At 37.3% G+C, this 18,598-nt stretch overlaps 1 protein-coding gene across 2 annotated transcripts in view; it reads right to left on the bottom strand.

Moving 5' to 3' along the window:
• Positions 1 to 4,860: 4,860 nt before the first annotated feature.
• Positions 4,861 to 18,598, bottom strand: part of ITGA1 (integrin subunit alpha 1) — a 70,371-nt gene continuing 56,633 nt past the window's right edge. Inside the window, exons 22-30 of one of the 2 annotated variants that reach the window (XM_015848696.3) lie at positions 17,416 to 17,492; positions 16,796 to 16,885; positions 15,760 to 15,862; positions 14,796 to 14,909; positions 13,053 to 13,157; positions 11,865 to 11,969; positions 11,311 to 11,403; positions 9,687 to 9,803; positions 4,861 to 8,809 (exon numbers count right to left, since the gene is read on the bottom strand). In XM_015848696.3, the coding sequence (XP_015704182.1) occupies positions 8,765 to 8,809; positions 9,687 to 9,803; positions 11,311 to 11,403; positions 11,865 to 11,969; positions 13,053 to 13,157; positions 14,796 to 14,909; positions 15,760 to 15,862; positions 16,796 to 16,885; positions 17,416 to 17,492 (849 nt within the window). In that variant the 3' untranslated portion in view covers positions 4,861 to 8,764. The remainder of the gene's footprint in view (positions 8,810 to 9,686; positions 9,804 to 11,310; positions 11,404 to 11,864; positions 11,970 to 13,052; positions 13,158 to 14,795; positions 14,910 to 15,759; positions 15,863 to 16,795; positions 16,886 to 17,415; positions 17,493 to 18,598) is intronic. The other variant, XR_014939397.1, reaches the window with a different exon arrangement.

Below are 18,598 nucleotides of genomic sequence, written 5' to 3'. Positions count from 1 at the left end.
TGAATACCTACCTCCAGGGATGGTGAGCCAATCATACCCCTGGGCAGCCCATTCCAGGGCCTCTCCTGTTGAAACTTAAAGCCATTATCTCTAGTCCTATTGCTAAATATGTGGGAGAAGGGGCTGACATCCACCTTGCCATAGCCTCCTTTCAGGTGGTTATAGAGAGCTATAAGGTCTCCCTTCTGTGTCCTCTCCAGATAAAACAAACCCAGTTCCCTCAGATGCTCCTCATAAGACTTGTGCTCTAGTCCTCTCACCAGCTTTGTTGTCCTTTTCTGGACATGTTCCAGTGACTTGATGTCTTTTTTGTAGTGAGGGGCCCAAAACTGAACACAGTGCATGAGGTTTGGTGCCACTAGCGCTGAGTACAGGAGGTGATCTTCGAATCATAGAATCCTTAGAATTGGAACGGATTTTTAAAGGTTATCTAGTCCAGCTCCTCTGCAACGAAGTGCAACATTCTCAGCTAGAACAGGTCACTCAGAACCTGGTTCAGCCTGGCCTTGAGAGTCTCCAGGGACTGGGCATGCACCACACCTCTGGGCAACCTGTTCTGGTGCCTCACCACCCTCACTGTAAAAAACTTTTTCCTTACACCCAACCTAAAGCTAACCTCTTGAAGTTTGAAAAGATTTCTCCTTGTCCTTTTACAATGGAAATGTCTGGTCCCTTCTTTCCCGTAACTCCCCTTTAGATACTGAAAGGATGCTCAGAACATTCTCTTCTCCAACCAGAACAGCTCCAGCTCTTTCAGTCTGCCCTCAAAGGGAAGTATTCCATCCCCTGGGTCATTTTTGTGGCCTTCCTCTGGACAGACTCCAGTAGGTCTATATCTCCAGTACTGAGGATTCTATATCTGGACGCAGTACTCCAAGTGAGGCCTCACCAGTGCAGAGTAGAGGGGCAGGATCACTTCTCTTGCTGTATTGGCCCTGCTTCTTCTGATGTAGCCCAGTATGCAGTCAGTTTTCTGGGCACTGAGGGTATACTGCTAACTCATAACCCGCTCATCATCCACCACTACCCCAAAGTCCTTTTTGACAGGGCTGTACTCAATCCTTTCATCCGCCAACCTTATTGATAGTGGGGGCTGCGTTGACCCATGTATAAGACCTTGCACTTGGATTTGTTAAACCTCACGAGTTTCACCTGGGCATGCTGCTCAAGCCTATCTAGATCCCTCTGCGTGGCATCTCCCCTCTTGGGCATGTCAGCCACTCTCCACAGCACTACAGACTTTCTGGGAGTGCACTCAACTCCACTGTCAGTGTAACTGATGAAGACATTAAAGAGAATTGATCACAGCACTGACCCCTGGGGTCACCATTTGTCACTGATCTCCATCTAGATATTCAGCCACTGACCACCACTCTCTAAATTTGATCCTGCAGCCAGTTCTTTGTCCATTGAACAGTCCACCCATCAAATCTATGTCTTTCCAATTTGGAGAGAAGGATATGATATATGGGGTACCATGTAAAAGGTCTACTGAAGTTCAGATAGATAGATGGCATCAATGGCTTTTGCCTTGTCCACTGATGCAGTTACACCATCATAGAAGGCCACTAGGTTGCTCAAGCAGGATTCTCTCTTGATGAAGCTATGCTTGTTCACCTGCACCAGTTCCTTGCCTTCCATGTGCCTAAGCATATTTTCCAGGAGGAAAAGCTCCATGATCTTTCCTTGCACAAGGCTGACACTGATGGTCTGGTAGTTCCCTGGGTCTTCCAGTTTTCTCTTCATGTTGCCTTTTTTACAGTCACCAGGGACTTCACCTGACTGCCATGACTTTTCAAATATCATTGAGAGTGTTTTCTTGACTGTGCTCAGCCTCAGGACTCTGGGATATATTTCATCAGGACCTGGGGCTTGTGGATGTTCAAGTTCCTCAGGGAGTCATGAACCTGATCTATGCTGAGGTCTTCCTCAGTGGGAGAGGCATTGCTCCCCCAGTCCTCTCCTTCTGAACCAATAATTTGTGGGAGGTGTGATGAGCAGCTATCAGAGAAGATGGAGGCAAAAAATTGCTGAGTACCTCAGTTTTCTCCTTGTCTATTGTTACCAGATTTCTGTGTCACTCATTAGTCTGAGTACACTCTCTAGGAGTTTCCTTTTCTGACTGAGGTACATGTAGAAGCCTTTCTTGTTCACCTTTACACCCCTTGGCAAGTTTAGTTCAGTCTGGGCCTTGGCTTTCCTAATCCCATCCCTGCACAGCCTAGCAGTGTCCTTACACTTTTTCCATGGTACCTGCCCCTGTTTCCACAGTTTGTGCACTTTCTTCTAGTTCCTCAGTTTGACTAGCAGGTCACAGTTCAGCCATGGCAGTCTCCTGAGGATCACCTTCCTGCTCCTGCTGGCAGTACTATTTCTGATACAAGCCAGGGTGTCACTGACCCTCTGACTCATGTTTAGCTGAGCTAACTGACTAACACCCCCAACTTGATTTCTTCCATACAGTCTTCCAGACACTGCCTCAAGTCTGTAGCATTGCCTGAGGTGGTTCTGGCTAAAGTGTAGGACCTGGCATTCAGGATTCAGCATCTTTATCAAAATCTTGGCAGGCTGTTTGGTGACTGTCTGCCTGAAGCTCTGTTTCTTGTGGTGTACACCACTCAGTGCAGTGTTCAGCCATTCAAAACCGTGTCAAGTTTCAACACCACAACTCACACATCATTGTAAAATTCATAAACCAGTACAAAACACTTGTGTTGCAAAAATGAAGTTGCTGTAATTGACAAGCAGAAAAAAGGTTATTTTGCCACCACCTTTTCAAGGAAAAATTCCTACTGTGTTCTATAAAAAAGCTAGAGCTTTACATGCTGAAACTGCTGGGTCAATATTGTTAATTAAATAAAGAGACACATTCCCATATACAGTCTCATAGACAAATACAGTAAATGACACTGGATCTTTTATAATAAATTGTTAGCTACCTAATTCATTCACAGACAGTAAATTATTCCAGAAATTTACCATCAAAACCAATTTAACATGGAGCACTGCATGAAGTGTTTTGGGATGACAAAAAAATCTTCTAATAATACTAAGCCAGATAAGTGAAGTAGGACTGAGTGCACAATTTATTAATTTTCAAATGCTACCAATCTGGGAGATGTCAAGCAGCCTGAGGACAGGATGGCCCTACAGAGAAACCAGTATAGGCTGGTTTGAAGGGCTGATGCCAGTTGTATGAAGTTCAACAAGACCAAGTGCTGGGTCCTGCACTTTGGTCAAAGCAACCCCCCGGTAATGTTACAGGCTTAGGGCAGAGTGGCAGTAAGAGTGTACAGAGGAAAAGGATCTTGGGGAGTAGGATGATGGCTGGCTGAACATGAGCTCTATGTTCCATCAGGGGAGATCATGTTGAATACTAGCAAAAACTTATTTTCACAACATGCTGAGGTACTGGAACAGTCTGCAGAGAGAAGGGCTGGAGTCACTGTCCCTAAGTCATTCAAGAAAAGATATGGTACCGAGTGACATGCTATAGTGGGAATGCTGATGATGGGTGGATGGTTGGACCACATCAGGCAAGTCCAACCCATGGCGAGGCAAAGCCTGTCCTACAACTGCCCCTTGCCTCTATGTGTCATGGCAGTAGCCCTTCTCTGTCAAGCAGCCCAGCCTGGCCTTAGGTGCACACCCTTTACTCAGTAACAGCCAAAAACTGGTGTGCGATTGACACTGTCTGGGCTGAAACCAGGGCATGGGCAGGGCACAGTGCAGTGCCAATGCTTGTTATGCCAAATAGTGTTATGCAATTTTATACGTTGGCTAAACACAGTCCAGTGAACAGTAAAAAACATTCAGCCTTGCTTTTTGTTTTGACAAAGGAATTGGAGAACAGGTTTCAAGATTGCTGAGAAAAATAATCAACTTTATACATGTTTGTGACTTCATTTTTGGTTGACATAAACACATGGCCTGCAAATTTCAAATGGAATATAGAGTTGCAATCATATTTCAACTGAAAAATCTGTTCGTGCCTCTTATCAGACTCTTATAACACATCTTTTACCAGTGCTCAAACCACACATGCTCGATGAACTACTATTGCTTTCAAAATCTGAAGCATCATGGCTGCTTCTGCTAAATGCTACTAATTACAATCTAGTTTTGTGCAAACAATGTAATACTGCTATACTCCTTGCCATCAAAATAGATTTTAGCCTTCTTCTTCTTCTTCTTCTTCTTTTTTTTTTTTTTTTTAATTGCATTGAAAATTAATCTTAAAAAAAAAAAAAAAAGTAAAAAAAAGTGGTCAACAAAAGACTTCTATTTCCAGCAAACTGTAGATCATGCATAGATCATACATAGATCTTACATTTGGTAAACACGCCTCTGTGACTGGACAGGATGTTGGTGTTACAGGATTGTGATTCACCACAAAAGTAATCTCTGATAACAGTAAAGTCATTACAGCTTTTTTTTTTTTTTTTTTTGGGTTAACTGTGATATAAGAAGTTAAGTGTGATATTTATCATCTAGAAAGCTTGGATACAAATGGTAGGCTGTAGACTGTATGTAGTTAAGTTGCATAGAAAAGTTATTGGATGGGAAGAACCATTGGATGAAGAAACAACCTTCAGATTTATGTGTATTATGTCATGGAAAAAAAATCTACTTTAGGAATTCTTCTCCTTTGAAGCTTTCCAATTTGACTACAAGCACAGAATCCATACACTTAATGGCAACATCTTTCTGAAATCATCATAGCATCCAAGATTTCTTCATTGCTATGCTGGGCTTAATTCTAATACCTATTAAGAGGTAGACAGATTGGATTTAGGAACTGGGATTCCTTCATATGCATCTTATATCACTGACAAGCAAACAAACTACAAAAGACATGTATTAGATTTAAAAATTTTTAATCAATAAAACATATGGAATAATTTTACAGGAAAAACAGAATGCTGTGCAGAATGCTGTGATTTCTTTCTTAAAAATATCCATCTTAGTCATGCTTAGTGGTATAATTAATGAGGGTACATTATGAATCTCTTACTTTGCTTTCTTTTTCCTTCTGGAATTGTATTGCATCTATACAACAGTTAATCCAATGTATTAAAGCAAAGGCACAGTGTGAAAGTCATTAGATGAGTGTGACCCTAACTCCAGCCTATCTTTACTACAAGAAATATGCAAACCCTACTTGCTGCTGTTGAAGGCCTGCTCCCTTGACTCAGGCTCTGCAGAAGGAGGATATTGTGCTCAAAACAGTTCAGCAGAGGAGCTGCACTGTAGGGCTCAGGTAAGGGCTCAGGATAGGTGGGTTGTGTCTGAGAGTGACAGGAACATAAGCAGAAGGCAAGGGGACTACTCTAATATAGATGCTGTTTGACATCTCTTCATATAATAGACTGACAACTTATGCAACAGCCTCAGATTGAAGCAGGAGCGATTGCTTAATGCTCTCTCTCCTTTTTCCAGCAAAGTGCAATGCTATAAACACATAGCTTGTCCATTCTTTCCAACATTAGATAGTTCAGTGCTGATGTTAGGAATTGACATGGGCCAGATTCCTTTGATAACTTAAACTCTGGTCATACATCTAATTTATTACAGTTTTTCATGGGCTGTTAGTTGAATTAAAAAACGGTGCTAGAAGTTGGAATCATAATACAAGACTAATGTGTCTTTTTATAGGGATAGAACAGATTACATGTTTTACTGATTTTTCTTGACCTGCCAAATTCCAGTGAGATGTTTCTGACATTTACAGTATTGATTTCAGTAGGTTTTTTTGCTGTATATTCTGAAAAGCAGTAAAAATACTGCTTTCGCAGTGCTGCGTGGAAAGATTCTGTGAATAAAAATACTGATTTAACTATAATCTAGCCCATGCAAGTGAAATGTGGTACAGTGGTATTCCCTTTACATACTTGAATTTTAAATAGATGCTATAGTTGAACATTTGATAACAGGACAAATGTGAAAACAGAGAAAGTATTAGAATAAATAGAATAGCAGTGTGGTTCCATGAAGTTTCCTACTGCTCTTCAGAGCAAAGTGAGGCTAAAAAGAATGGAACATTGATCTCAAACATACTTTGCATTGATAAAATATGTATTTTTGCGCATACTTCAGGGAAACAGACTGTCCTATTGGCTATTTTAAATCAGGCTGATGCTCTAAAATTTGACATGTAAAGTCATCAGAAAAAGTAAATGTTTTTGTTAAAAGATTACCATATCTAAAGAGTGAAACAAAAAGTGTGTTGCATAAAAATGACGTGTGAATTGCATAACTTGGAGTGATTAATTTTATGTAGCTAGGAAAAATGAGCTAATGGTTAACAAACTGGGTGAATAATAATAAACACAAGTATTTCCTTTATTATCATAGACTTTATATATGTGCAAAGACGAGTCACAACTTCTTCATAGTTTTTCCTTCACAAGACCATATTGGGATATAACACTGTTGTGCCTTTACAGAGTTATTTCAAGGAAGAAAAAGTGGTGATTCTGAGGCATTCAGATGCTGTGGTGACAAGTGCCATACAACTCTTTCAAACAAACTGGAAAAATTTTGTTTTGTTAAAAACCAAACTTTCAACTCAGGCTGTCATTAAAACATCTTTGCAAATGTTAGTTTAGATTTTTGCCTTCCTTTGAGGACTGTTTAGCTTGCGTGATGAATGAAGTAGGAATCCTACCCACAACTCTTCTGCCTTGCTTACAGCTTCCACTCTAGTTTTCACTCGGCACTTAGGACCAGGGCAGCACATCCTGTACCCAGCCCCTGGGGTCAGGCACACTTTCAGACATGCAGATGAGCCTGGTGAACAAGCCCACCGTCGCTGTGGATCTCCCACACAGTGCACTGCAGCCCACGGTGCTCCTGCAGAGGGCTTTGCCCTCTCCTCTGAGTCATGCTACCATCAGCAGAGCATTGTTATGAAATCACCAACTTTCCCACAGGCAGGCACAAACTCTTTCAAACTTAATCCTACTTGCTGCATTGACACAAACCTCAGCTTTTCCCACGAACTACTCTCTAGTTAAGAAACTATATAGAAGGCACTGAGGAGAGACAGCATCTTTTAAATAGCAAAGCACCTTTCAGTGCACTGCTGGAGTTGTAGTTGCTGGCATATTCAACTCAATCTGCGGTCTCTTCATGAAGAAAAATGTCTTTATAAAATATCCTATTGCTTTTTATAAAGTCAGTGGAACCTGTCTCATAAGACAAAGCTTTTGAAAGTTGTAATGATTTTGTTTGCTTGTTTCAGTGAAATTTGTATCAAGCTGAAGAATTTGCCTGATTTCCTTGACAAGGCAAAGGTATTTCTGCAAATGAGTACATCTTACAGAAGCACTCCTCATCATTTTCTGATCTACTGGGAATCAATACTAAATTTTACCATGCTGATGCAACATTACAGTTAGCCTGCAGGCCTCCATTTCCTTGTTAACTTTTTGTGACTGCAAGTAATGTAGGAAGCTTTGAAGGTCAACATATAGATAGCCAAGAGCCACAAGGAGGGATTGTTGTGGAAGGAAAACAAGTATGTGAAAGAAAAAGGGAGAAAGACATTTCGTGCTAAGCCGAACACTCTAAATAGCTCAAGAGAAATCCTTTGCTATCTACATTTCAGTGTATTCTTATATAAACTTAAAAACTTTTAATCTTTGACACAAAATAAATGTAATTTGTTAAGTGCTTATTTAGTATGCAAATTTATCACTTTAAAGTCCTAAGTAAGAAAGATGAGGTGAGAAACTACTAGAAGAAGCTTGCCAGTGCTAAATTTCTGTGCTCTTTTGTTAATTATCAATTTGTACACTTTAAACTCATTGGATTAAATAGCTACACAACAAATTTACAGTGAAAGTTTACGAAGCACCCCCTTGGCTACTCCAAGATATACAGCAAGTCAAACTTTCAGGGTACCTCTAAACATTTTCTGCATAAATACAAATATATCAATCTGCAGACACAACTGTTCCTCTGCTTATTTGAGTAAAGCGTGCAATTAGTTGGGCTTGAATATTTTGTGCATACATTTCCAGGTCTGCCAAAAATCCCCTTCAAGTTCAAACAGTTACATGAATTAATGGATATATCCCCAGTGATCCACTTGACAATAAACATTTCTTGGCGTATCAGCTGGACCCAGTAAAATAAGTTGAAAGAGAAGTTCAATGAATTTCAGTGATTTTCATGCAAAGTTCTGCAGGTGCTTCAGTCTTTTGAATTGCCATTACCTCAGTTGCCATGTAAAATTTGGTTCATCTTCAAAGTTTGAATTTTCTGTAGCTGACAGTCCATCAAAAGGAGAAAATTTTGAATACAATATTTTCTCCTTGACAATCATAGAGTGATAAAAAAACTGGGATTGCAACACACAGACGAGTTGTTGCATAATTCGGGATTAAAAGAGGTTCCACATATATATAGGCATAAAATAATATGATTTGGCATTTTTCACACTAAAAAATGTTAGGATCTTCGAACTCAGTTACTCTCCAAAAATGAGTAATACTTGAAAGTATGTCCTTGAGTATCACAAAGTGACATAAGGCTATTTGTTCTTCCTTCGATTCATTCAGATGCGCGTTTGTTTGCTCGATGTTCTGCTCTTTTTTTTCTTCTCTTTTTCTATATTTTTTTTTAAGGCACTGGAGTTTATAAAATATTGTGAGCGTTGCATGTATATCTAAGTTTTTAATTGTACAGTCACATTTTTGAGGCAGACCTGAGGAAAAAAATCTTTTTTTTTTTTTTTTTGGTTTTGTGTTTTTTTAATTCTTCATTTCTCCATTTTCTTCTTAAGCGGCCTCTTGAAAAATCCAGCCTGCAGAAGAGAAATGAACTGAATAAAGAACTACTTAAAGCTAACAGTCCATATTGCACTTACATACTAAGTTCTTACAACTACTTTCGTACTTGCAGAATAGTAAATAGTCATTTAATTTTTTATCAGTGAAGTACAAGTCTGCTTTTCTTGGAATGGAAAAAACTAGAGAGACGTGTCACAGAAGCAGACAAAAAATGATTGCTGAATCATTTTTATGTGCACATGGTGTCAGTGATTAAAATGCTTAGTAATAGCTGGCAGTCAAATAAACAAAGCATTCTTAGTGTTTTTGAGGATTTTTTCAAGAGATTATGCAGGTTGTAATTAAAAGAACACCACAGCCTTTAAACTTTAATATAAACTGAATATTTAGCTTGGAGAAGAGTGCCCACTTGTGGGCAATAATTACCACAGGCTTAGCATTTCTTGCACAAAGAAAACTTCACCATACATAGACAGAACAAAATAACCCTACAGTGCTAAAATCTCTTTTTATTTTTATTTTTTTTTCCATAATGTACTGTTGTGTATATATCAGTATGAGCTTCAACCATTAAGCATTGCATGTTTCACCTCAGAAAAATGTACTGCTACTAATTATTTTGTCATTTCTTCAAGACCCATTCCAATTTACCTACTGGATAATTTTCGTGTCCAGGTTCTAATTATGAGAAGGACAGGATACATAAATTAAGCATACCTTTCTATCTATCTATTTATCTATCTATTTATCTACCTACCTATCTATCTATCTATCTATCTATCTATCTATCTATCTATCTATCTATCTATCTATCTATCTACCTACCTACCTACCTACCTACCTACCTACCTATCTAATTTATTTTCATGAAGACAAGGGTGTGCAGCTTACCTTCCACAAAGCAAATATGAGCAGTGCAAGAATCAAGAGTCCAGCGAAGATACTCAGGAGGATAACCCATAAGGGGACTGAACCCGGAGGGAGTTCTTTGGAAATCTTAATCATGGTCTGCAAAGTATTCAGAATGTAAGCAATAAATAAACTGTTCCTTTAAAATATCATCAGAGCAGCATGACTGGTATCAATACACCCTGAGTTTCCAAAGTACTATTTCATTCTGAGTACAAGAATTTGCAAGAAGGAATTAAAAAATTACAACAAAAACCCTCAAACACCTTATATTTACATAATACCTTGTACCTTGCAAGCATGTTTGTTCCATGAGGAACGGACCTGCTATCAGTTAACAACTGTTTGTATAAAGCACTCAGAATAAAGAATGTGGGTAGTTGAAGCATATGCTAGGGAGTTTCTTCAGTGTGTTATCAATCACTCCTTTCCTCTCTGAAAGATGGCAGTGACTAGCAGACTTAGAGTAAAAAGCCATATGAGTATTAACTTACTTTTACACTAAACTTCTCCAGTGTAAACCAAACAGATAAGGAACAGTCATGTTTGAGTGAAACTGATGACATAGTTTGAATTATTTTAGCTTAAGAATTTATTAAAGAGACAGTTTTATACTTCAAAAGATATCAAATAACTGAACTCAACCTTTCAGCTTGAAATTACATATTTAAACCACTATTCTTGAAATTGTATGCATTGTAAAAGCAGCTGTCTTTATCTACAAAGATGTCACCCGTGTTTTCACTCCTGGATTGAATGAATTTCAACCTATTGCTTAGAAGACTTGCCTCAATACTGGATCAGTTAATATCTGACTTGTGAGATTTGCATTCCAAAAATATTTTGCACATTGAAAGGCTCAGAATTTGGGGGCATTAAGAGCAATAACTCATAATAAGTCTTGTGCTTAAAAAAATACATTGTAGTAAATAAGCTCCTGTATATATAAGTTTTCACAGAAAAGCAATGCATTAGCCACTATAAACCTCTTGGAATAAAACCTATGACAGTGAAAACAATGTAACTAACAAAATAAAACACATTCCTCATTATACCTGATTTATCTGCTAGGAAGTCAGATACAAGTTCCTCTTAACAGCTCATGAATAAACAACTCTAGTTTTTAATAGGACCTCATTATGAAAATGTTGTTTCTAATGTAGTGTATAAGAAAATGATCAAAATACTTCTGTAAAAGAAAAGATTCAATTTCAGACTTATTTCTTGGGTAACGGAGTAAAAAGAATTAATAGTAGGAATTGTAAAGAAAATACAGTGTCACTTTTAAGTAACTCAGGATGGCTTTGAAAATACTACCAATTAAAAATATCATTTTAATTATGCTTTTAATTAACACAGTTACAGTAAGCATTTACACTGCAACAGGCAGAAATACTTCAGACATGTCCCACTCAGAAATACTTCAGACACATCCCAGGCACATGGGTTGGTTAATTCTGACATTTGGCTGAAACATGAATTCCTTTACTTGTACTTAGAGTAGGTTATTATGACAGATAGCAATCAACTTGCTAGCAATGAATGACAATAAATGATTCAGCAGAAGATATCCTATGAAGAGTAAAGCCATGAACTATCATATTACCTCTAGTTTTTGATGGTCATTTCTTAAAATCAGTGATGAATTTTCACTCCGAAGTAATGCTTTCACAACAAGGGTTAAGCTGTGAATACTTGCCTGGAAAAGGTAAGAAATGCCAATGCTTTATAGTAGGTATTTTGAAACAGAAAGCTTTGCAGAAACGAGAAGTTTGGAAGCAAAACTTAATGCTCAAGTTCTGGGAGATATAATGAAAACTGAAAATTGAAAAAAAAATCCCTTATAGATCCAAAAAGTCTTTCCAGATTAAAATTTACTTAAAAATAATATGCTTCAATATGTCCCTCCATACATATGCTGAATTAGAATTTGTGGATGGGTAACCAACTAGTTTAAAAAAAACAAAACATAAGTACAGAAAAAAGTAGCAGTTGTCCTTCTAACATGTTCAGTTCTGAATACTCACAGGTTAATAAAACATATGGAAACATTTTTCAAAACTTGATGAATATGCAGACAAGAAAATTAAAGATATAATTTCAAGAAACATTACAAATACTGGCTTATTTTTTCCAAACCTGAAGATGGGATTTACTTACTTTTATGATGGTAGGTTTCCATACTCTTAAAGAAACATTCACTTGAGATATGTCAGATGGGGCCAGGGCACAATTAATAGATGCACAGCTGAATGTATCACATTCCTGTTTAAAAGGCAGCAACATAAACTAACAGCAGTAGGTTTTTCACATTATTAGAATAAAATCATGTAAACATACTATACCTATAGATCACTGTCTTGTGATATCAATTCTAAAAGGATATTAATGTGTTTTTTAAATGTAAAAATTACACCACAGTATGTAAAATGAGTTGAGATACTCATTATGTGGTGGAACAGCCCCTTACGCAAACCCTTAGCCTGCAGGAACCTCAGTTACTGTAGCTGTGCAGCAGCATTCTCTGACAGAGGCATAGCCTGCAATTGCAAGATATAGTTTTCTGCCAGCACAGCTATGGCTTAAATGTTGAAAACCATGGGATATCTGAATTGAGGTTGGAGAATTCATGTGTCTTTACTTACCTGCTGGGAGTACAGCAGACATGTCTGATAATCTGGAAACGTGCTAACTCGGATTGTTACCACCTCTATGAAGGATATATGTTAACCATAGCAAAACACTCATCTCCTGACACAGTTTCATTCATACCAGAAACTGAGCTTGTACCTCTTGCATCTCTCTGCTGAGTAGGTAGTATGACATCTTTCCACTTAATATGACAACATAACTGCGTTAGCAAAATTATACTCAGCAGCTCTTCTGTCTAAATGTGAGGCTAAACCTTCCCAAATTGCTCCAGCAACTACATTTCCACCAGTTGTATCTGAAAATATTTTTAATTGCAAATTTAAAAGTTGCAAGGGAAAGGTGAGCTGTCAATATTATTTGACAAATATGGTGGGGAAGTAGAACGTGAGTTTTATTTGTCCAAAGTGCTGCCATTATTTACACATTTGTTGAATTAAAAACCAAAGACCAAAACAAACAAAAGTCATCAACAAATAAACAAGCCTCAATTTCAGTTCTACATACAGTTTTGTGTCCAGAAATAATAAAAATGTACAGCTAGTCCTACATAAGGATACCTTTTAAGGCTATTATACAAAGTGATTTTTCAGAGGATGTAGTTTGACAAAAGTTTTTATATATACACTTCAGAAATGCTCATGAAAATGTAAACAAATGTAAATCTAGGTTGAAAGTATACACCATAGGGAGGCTTACCATAATTGTATCCTTTGTAGGTTCTTTTATTTTTGGTAGCACAAATGATTTTCCAGAACCAATCCTTAGGTGATCTACAGGGTAACTAGATTTGCAGATAGCATTCTGTTAGAAGAAATACAAAAAAATATACTTATTGCTTGAATACCCAACCTGTTACCATTAGAAGGTCTTGGGAACAAGACAAAATTAATAATATTTTATATTTAATAACATAAATACTTGCTAATTGTATTAGTAGTAAGCAACTAAATGCAATAATAAAAACAGATATTGCAAGAGTGCAGAAAAGCAAATTCAGATAGCACGAACATTTAAATATCACTATGTAAACAAACAAGTTTTTTGTGAGATAATTTGACTTGAATTTTATCCAGTTACTTAAGCATCTGTAGAAGCAAACAAGATCTTCCTTGAAGAATACTGCCACACGAATCAGCAAGAACTGACTACTAAGAGAGAGCTAAATAGCTTTTAAATGGGATTGCACAGCTTTCTGCCTTAGCAAAAGACTAGTAGGTGAACTGAAGAATTCAGGAGCCCAGGGAGGATGAAAGGGTGCTGGATCACTGCTGAACCTTTGTGATTCCTTCAAGGCCACCTTTGATATCTTTATTTTAGAGGAAGAGTGGAGGGCTTTTTCCTCCCCCTCCCCCCCCCCCCTTTTTTTTTCCCCTTCTTTTAAATATTATTTCTTTATTTATTTTGCTTTTTCTTTAGATCAAAGATATTCACTTTAAGCTTATCATAGCGAAGATACATTGCAAATTTCCTGTGCTGCATTCAGATTTGTGAATGTATGTGTAAGCCTAGGTGGATCAAATGTGGTCATTGGTTAGGAATTACAATAATAGGAGAAGGAATTAAAGAACAGTCATAATTTTTTGTGCACTAAACATGAAACTTTCTGATATACTGTTTGTTTTAAAATGAACCTTGAAATTGCATTTCAACCATTTATTCAGTTTTTCAATGGTGCATCACATTCCAACTAATTGAACTATGTGGGAATTGGTGAGTTTCTGTAGAAAAGATGAATGAAAAAAAAGGTTCATGTCACCACTTGGTGATATTTGTTGAGCTATTCAATTAGTAAAGTAGACCTAGTTTAATATTTGCAAATCTTGAGTCATGGGACTTGCTGGAATTGTGATCTCATCCAGCAACTCTGGAGGAGTGAAATGGAAAAACTGATCATCCTTAAATGAGGACTGAAGTGAAGACATGACCTATTACTCCTTCAGAAAGTCACAGTGCCCCAGACAAGGAAGAATCCAGAGGATTGCCAGTGCCAGAGAACAGACATGCAGGAATGCTAGTTTCAGAATGAAGAGTATTGAAGAGGATATCAAGCTCTAAATTTAAATGCAGGGCTATAGTATTCACAAGAAGCACTATTAATAATGGAGATAATCAGGCTCAGTAGCCAGAACTAAGAAAGTTCTGTCCCCCGTGTCTCAATCTGAACTTCTCAGCAGTTGGCAATATATCAAATCAACATTTTACATTACAATTATTGTTCAAAGCCATTTTAAACTTATTCATTTCCTTCTAATAATTCTTTTCTGTCTTCCTATGAACATCTTCACATATTATTAAAACAACAGCATCTTATCATTTAGACTAAAGCAATATATGCCATGAAGCAAAACATAACCCCAAATGTTTGCCACTTCCTTACATGAAAAAAAGTTTCAAACTTAAATGTAAAACTAATAGGAAAAATAAAAACTGCTTTCTTACTTGGGAATGTGACAATGCTGTAAGGTAGAGAAGGGTGTTTTTGGCTGTTGTTACATCAGGGTACAGGATTTGCAGTGTGAGGTTTGGCATTGGAAAATGTTCACCTTTTTCAATCTATAAAAATGAAAAAAAATATTTTGATTAGTACCTTCTTATTTTATTGGTATTTTATTGAATTTTTAATTTATTATTATTATTATTATTTTTAACTTTTTCTCCATTTGGTAATAAGCTGCTTGCAGAGATGATTTATGTTTATGAGACAACAAATGGTATGCTCTGCAGCCCATCAGCTCTTTTACATTTCAAAAGCAAGGATTTTGATATGAGATGAATGATGTCTAAAAAAGCATCCACAAAAGCACAGGGTTACTGGATTTAAATGTGAAGAATAAGAGAAGTAATTGTAGGTGGTTTAAAAAACATAAAACGTTTGCAACTGCTGCCATCACTTGTTTTTATAGATAAAGTTGATTCAGAGACTTTTATCATGACTATGCGCAGAATCCTTTTCCAGCTATGTATTTGATTCTGGGAAACAAGTATGCTCCCATGATATCTAAATTCAGCACTACTGCAACTTGTGGCAGGGTTTCTACTCCTATATATATTTTTTTCTGAGTGATTTTGATTTGCAGTATGCATTCCATTAAGAAGACAGTGTTCTTAGATCACAGCATTTGTCTTTTCTCAAAGTTGGTTGGATTTTGGAAATATCTGTTCTGAACTGTAATGGCCAAAAGCCAAGTGCTCATTTACTTGCACATGCAAGTAGAATGCACTTGAATTACTCCACAGAAAATGGACCATTCTGAAAACTTCTGATTCAACTTATTCCAAAGCAGGCAAGAAAACAAGTTTTAAACATTGTCAAAAGTTTCACATACCACATAACTTAAAGCTATCACTTTAAATGACACAAATTAAATGAAAAACAAAAAATTTACAGTTTCATTTTTCTTACCCTATAATGCAAAGTAACTTCATCCCCGATCTGCTCTGTTGTGTTAATAGCAGTAGGAATAGTTTCATTTGCAGCAATTATAACATGGTGCTCTTTGAAAACACTGCAGATTAGAAAGCAAAAACAGACAAACAGGAATAACAAAAACTTCATAAAAACTCTAAGTGAGATAATCATGTAGGTATTGTCATTAATTTGTGAATCCTACAGGGCTAGTCTTGCAAATAAGAGAGTAATGCTGCCTCCACAGAAAACAACTCTTCCTTTTCTGAGTAGTGCTCTTTTGTTGCCATATACATACCAAATGTTGTGCTCAGTAAAAGCAATGAAGTGAACAAATATTAGCTGTACAATTCCTTATTGTGAAGGAGTACTGCCACGTGAAACAGGCAGCATTTATTTAAAAATGAGATAACAAAACATTGTTTAAATTTGTCTATAGAAGGATGGATTTGAACACTTGAAATGCACAACAAATGAATAATTTAATTGTTTTCACAAGTTCACCAGGCCCTGTATTCTACTGAAAATACTGATGATGTTTTTCAGGGATGGAATTTAATTGAATTACATCTGTTTGTAAAAGTACAGTATAAAATCTGCATTAAAGATTATCTTAGAAGTGAGAAAAACAAATCCCTGTAAATATAAAATTAAAGCTAATTTTTGAAGCTGGAAATCAAACACTGCACCTCACAATATTACAGTAATATGATATGTGTCTGTCCTTGTTTCCTTTCTTTTGTATCTGAAATGCCTTTGAACGAATAGGGCAAGAACAAGAATCACCAAAAGCTGCAGCTGTACTTGCAAACTGCAAATCAAATTTAAATTGAGAAGATACAGCAACATGTAGTAGTTACTGTCACTTATCACTTCACATGACTGCTCCTTTCAGTGAAGCCTGTGCTTCATTTTCTGGTAGTTGCTATTTGAAGATACAGAGCACAGCTCAAAAACAAAACAATGTTATATTCTGTGTGAACACCTGTTATTTACTATACTAATAAACAGAAGCATAATGAAGCATGAATACCTCACAAATATTAATCCTACTTCATATTTTACGGGAATTGTAACTTGTCCTCTGTTGTCTCTCAAGGTCTCAGGTGGTTCTTCGCTGTCACTAAAATAAAACATATGTCACTCATGTCAGAATCTGATATCGCCTGCACATGTAAGAGGGCTACTATGGGGCAAGGAGTACCAAGAAACTGAAATACACACAGTTCTTGTTACAAAAACCTACCAACCATTTCTAGTCAATTACTGTCTTCTAAATAAAGTTCAGAAGACTATTTCGAGTAAATAAAGTTAAATCCCGAACTAGACACAGCTCAGAGATGCATCTATGTTGAAATTACAAATTGTTGACTGGATGGAAATTGAACAAGCAAGGACCATTATTTTCACATCATCTCTGTATTTTGCAGGGAGAGCAAACACTGAGGGCATCCTCAGTTTCCTTGCTCCTTGAGGACAAGACATCTTTTATTAACTGCAATTTATGATAACACATATGGTAAGTTTGTAAGAGAATAAACCTTTTCTGAAAGTAAAACTACTTGTGTGGCTCACAAGTAGTTTTTCCATGAAAACAGTTGTAGAGCATTCTGAAAAAAATCACACTGTAAACAAGCAAAGATTGCAACTAACCTTGTAGCATATACGTCAACAGTGGCATTTTCCAGGAGATATGATGCATTGAATTGGAATGATATTTTGAAGGAGATCTGTTTGGAGAAATACAGTGTGCATATTTAAAGAAAAAAAAAAAAAAAGAAAAGGAAAGGAAAGAAGAGCACACTAATAATGTTTGGGCTGAAGAAAAATGAGTAAAATTATGTTGCTTTTAGAAATGGGATCTTTATTCATACCTTAACCTTTTTCTAAGAAGGATTTAATTTATTTTTTTTTTAAATTTTCCTCCAAAACAGAGAGAAATCTAAAAGTTATCACTTAATAAACAATAGCCTCAAAATTTTCAGAGCCAAGAAGCCTCAGTCCATCTTATCCCTTAGTGTATTAGAAAAACATAGAAACTTCAGAATAGTGAACTTCTGTCTTCCTAGGGAATTACTGGATGATATCCTCTGTGAAAGTGTCCTTAGGGACCAAGGAACAGAACAGAGCTGGCAGTTCTTTAAGGAAACCTTTCTCAGAGTAAGAGACCTGGACAGTCTTGAAAAGTGGGTGTATGTGAACAGAATAATGTCCAACAAGGCCAAGGGTAAGGTGCTGGACTTGAGTAGGGGTCATCCCAGGTATGAGTACAGACTGGGAGAGTAACTCATTGAGAGCACCCCTGCAGAGAAAGACTTGGGGGCTGTGGTGGACAAAAAGCTGGATGTAAGCCAGCAGAGCGTGCTTGCAGACTGGAATGCCAACAGTATCCTGGGCTGCATCAGAAGAGAGGTGGCCAGTAGGGAGAGGGAGGTGACTGTTTCCCTCTATTCTGTCCTTGTAAGGACTCGTCTGGAGTATGGTGCCTAGGTCTGGCACCACAAGCACAATAAGGATGTAGAGCTGTTGGAGCAGGTCCAGTGGAGGGCCACGAAGATGACCAGAGGGATGGAGCATCTCACCAATGAAGAAAGGTTGGGGGAGCTGGGATTGTTTAACTTGGAAAGGAGAAAGCTCTGGGGAGACCTCAGTGTGGCCTTCCAGTACTTGAAATGTGCCTATATATAGGAGGGGGACCTACTTTTACATCATCTGATAGTGATAGGACCAGGAGGAATTGCTTTAAACTAAAATAGGTAAAACTAGGTTGTATACTAGGAAGAAATTCTTCACAGTGAGTTGGTGAGGCAATGGAGCAGGTTGCCAAGAGAAGCTG

The sequence above is a fragment of the Coturnix japonica genome, chromosome Z, assembly GCF_054131305.1.
Source record: "Coturnix japonica strain WE chromosome Z, WE-NBRP24, whole genome shotgun sequence".
In the NCBI taxonomy this organism is placed as follows: domain Eukaryota; kingdom Metazoa; phylum Chordata; class Aves; order Galliformes; family Phasianidae; genus Coturnix; species Coturnix japonica.
The sequence above is the reverse complement of the archived record's forward strand: the minus strand, read 5'-3'. Positions and strand labels throughout refer to the sequence as shown.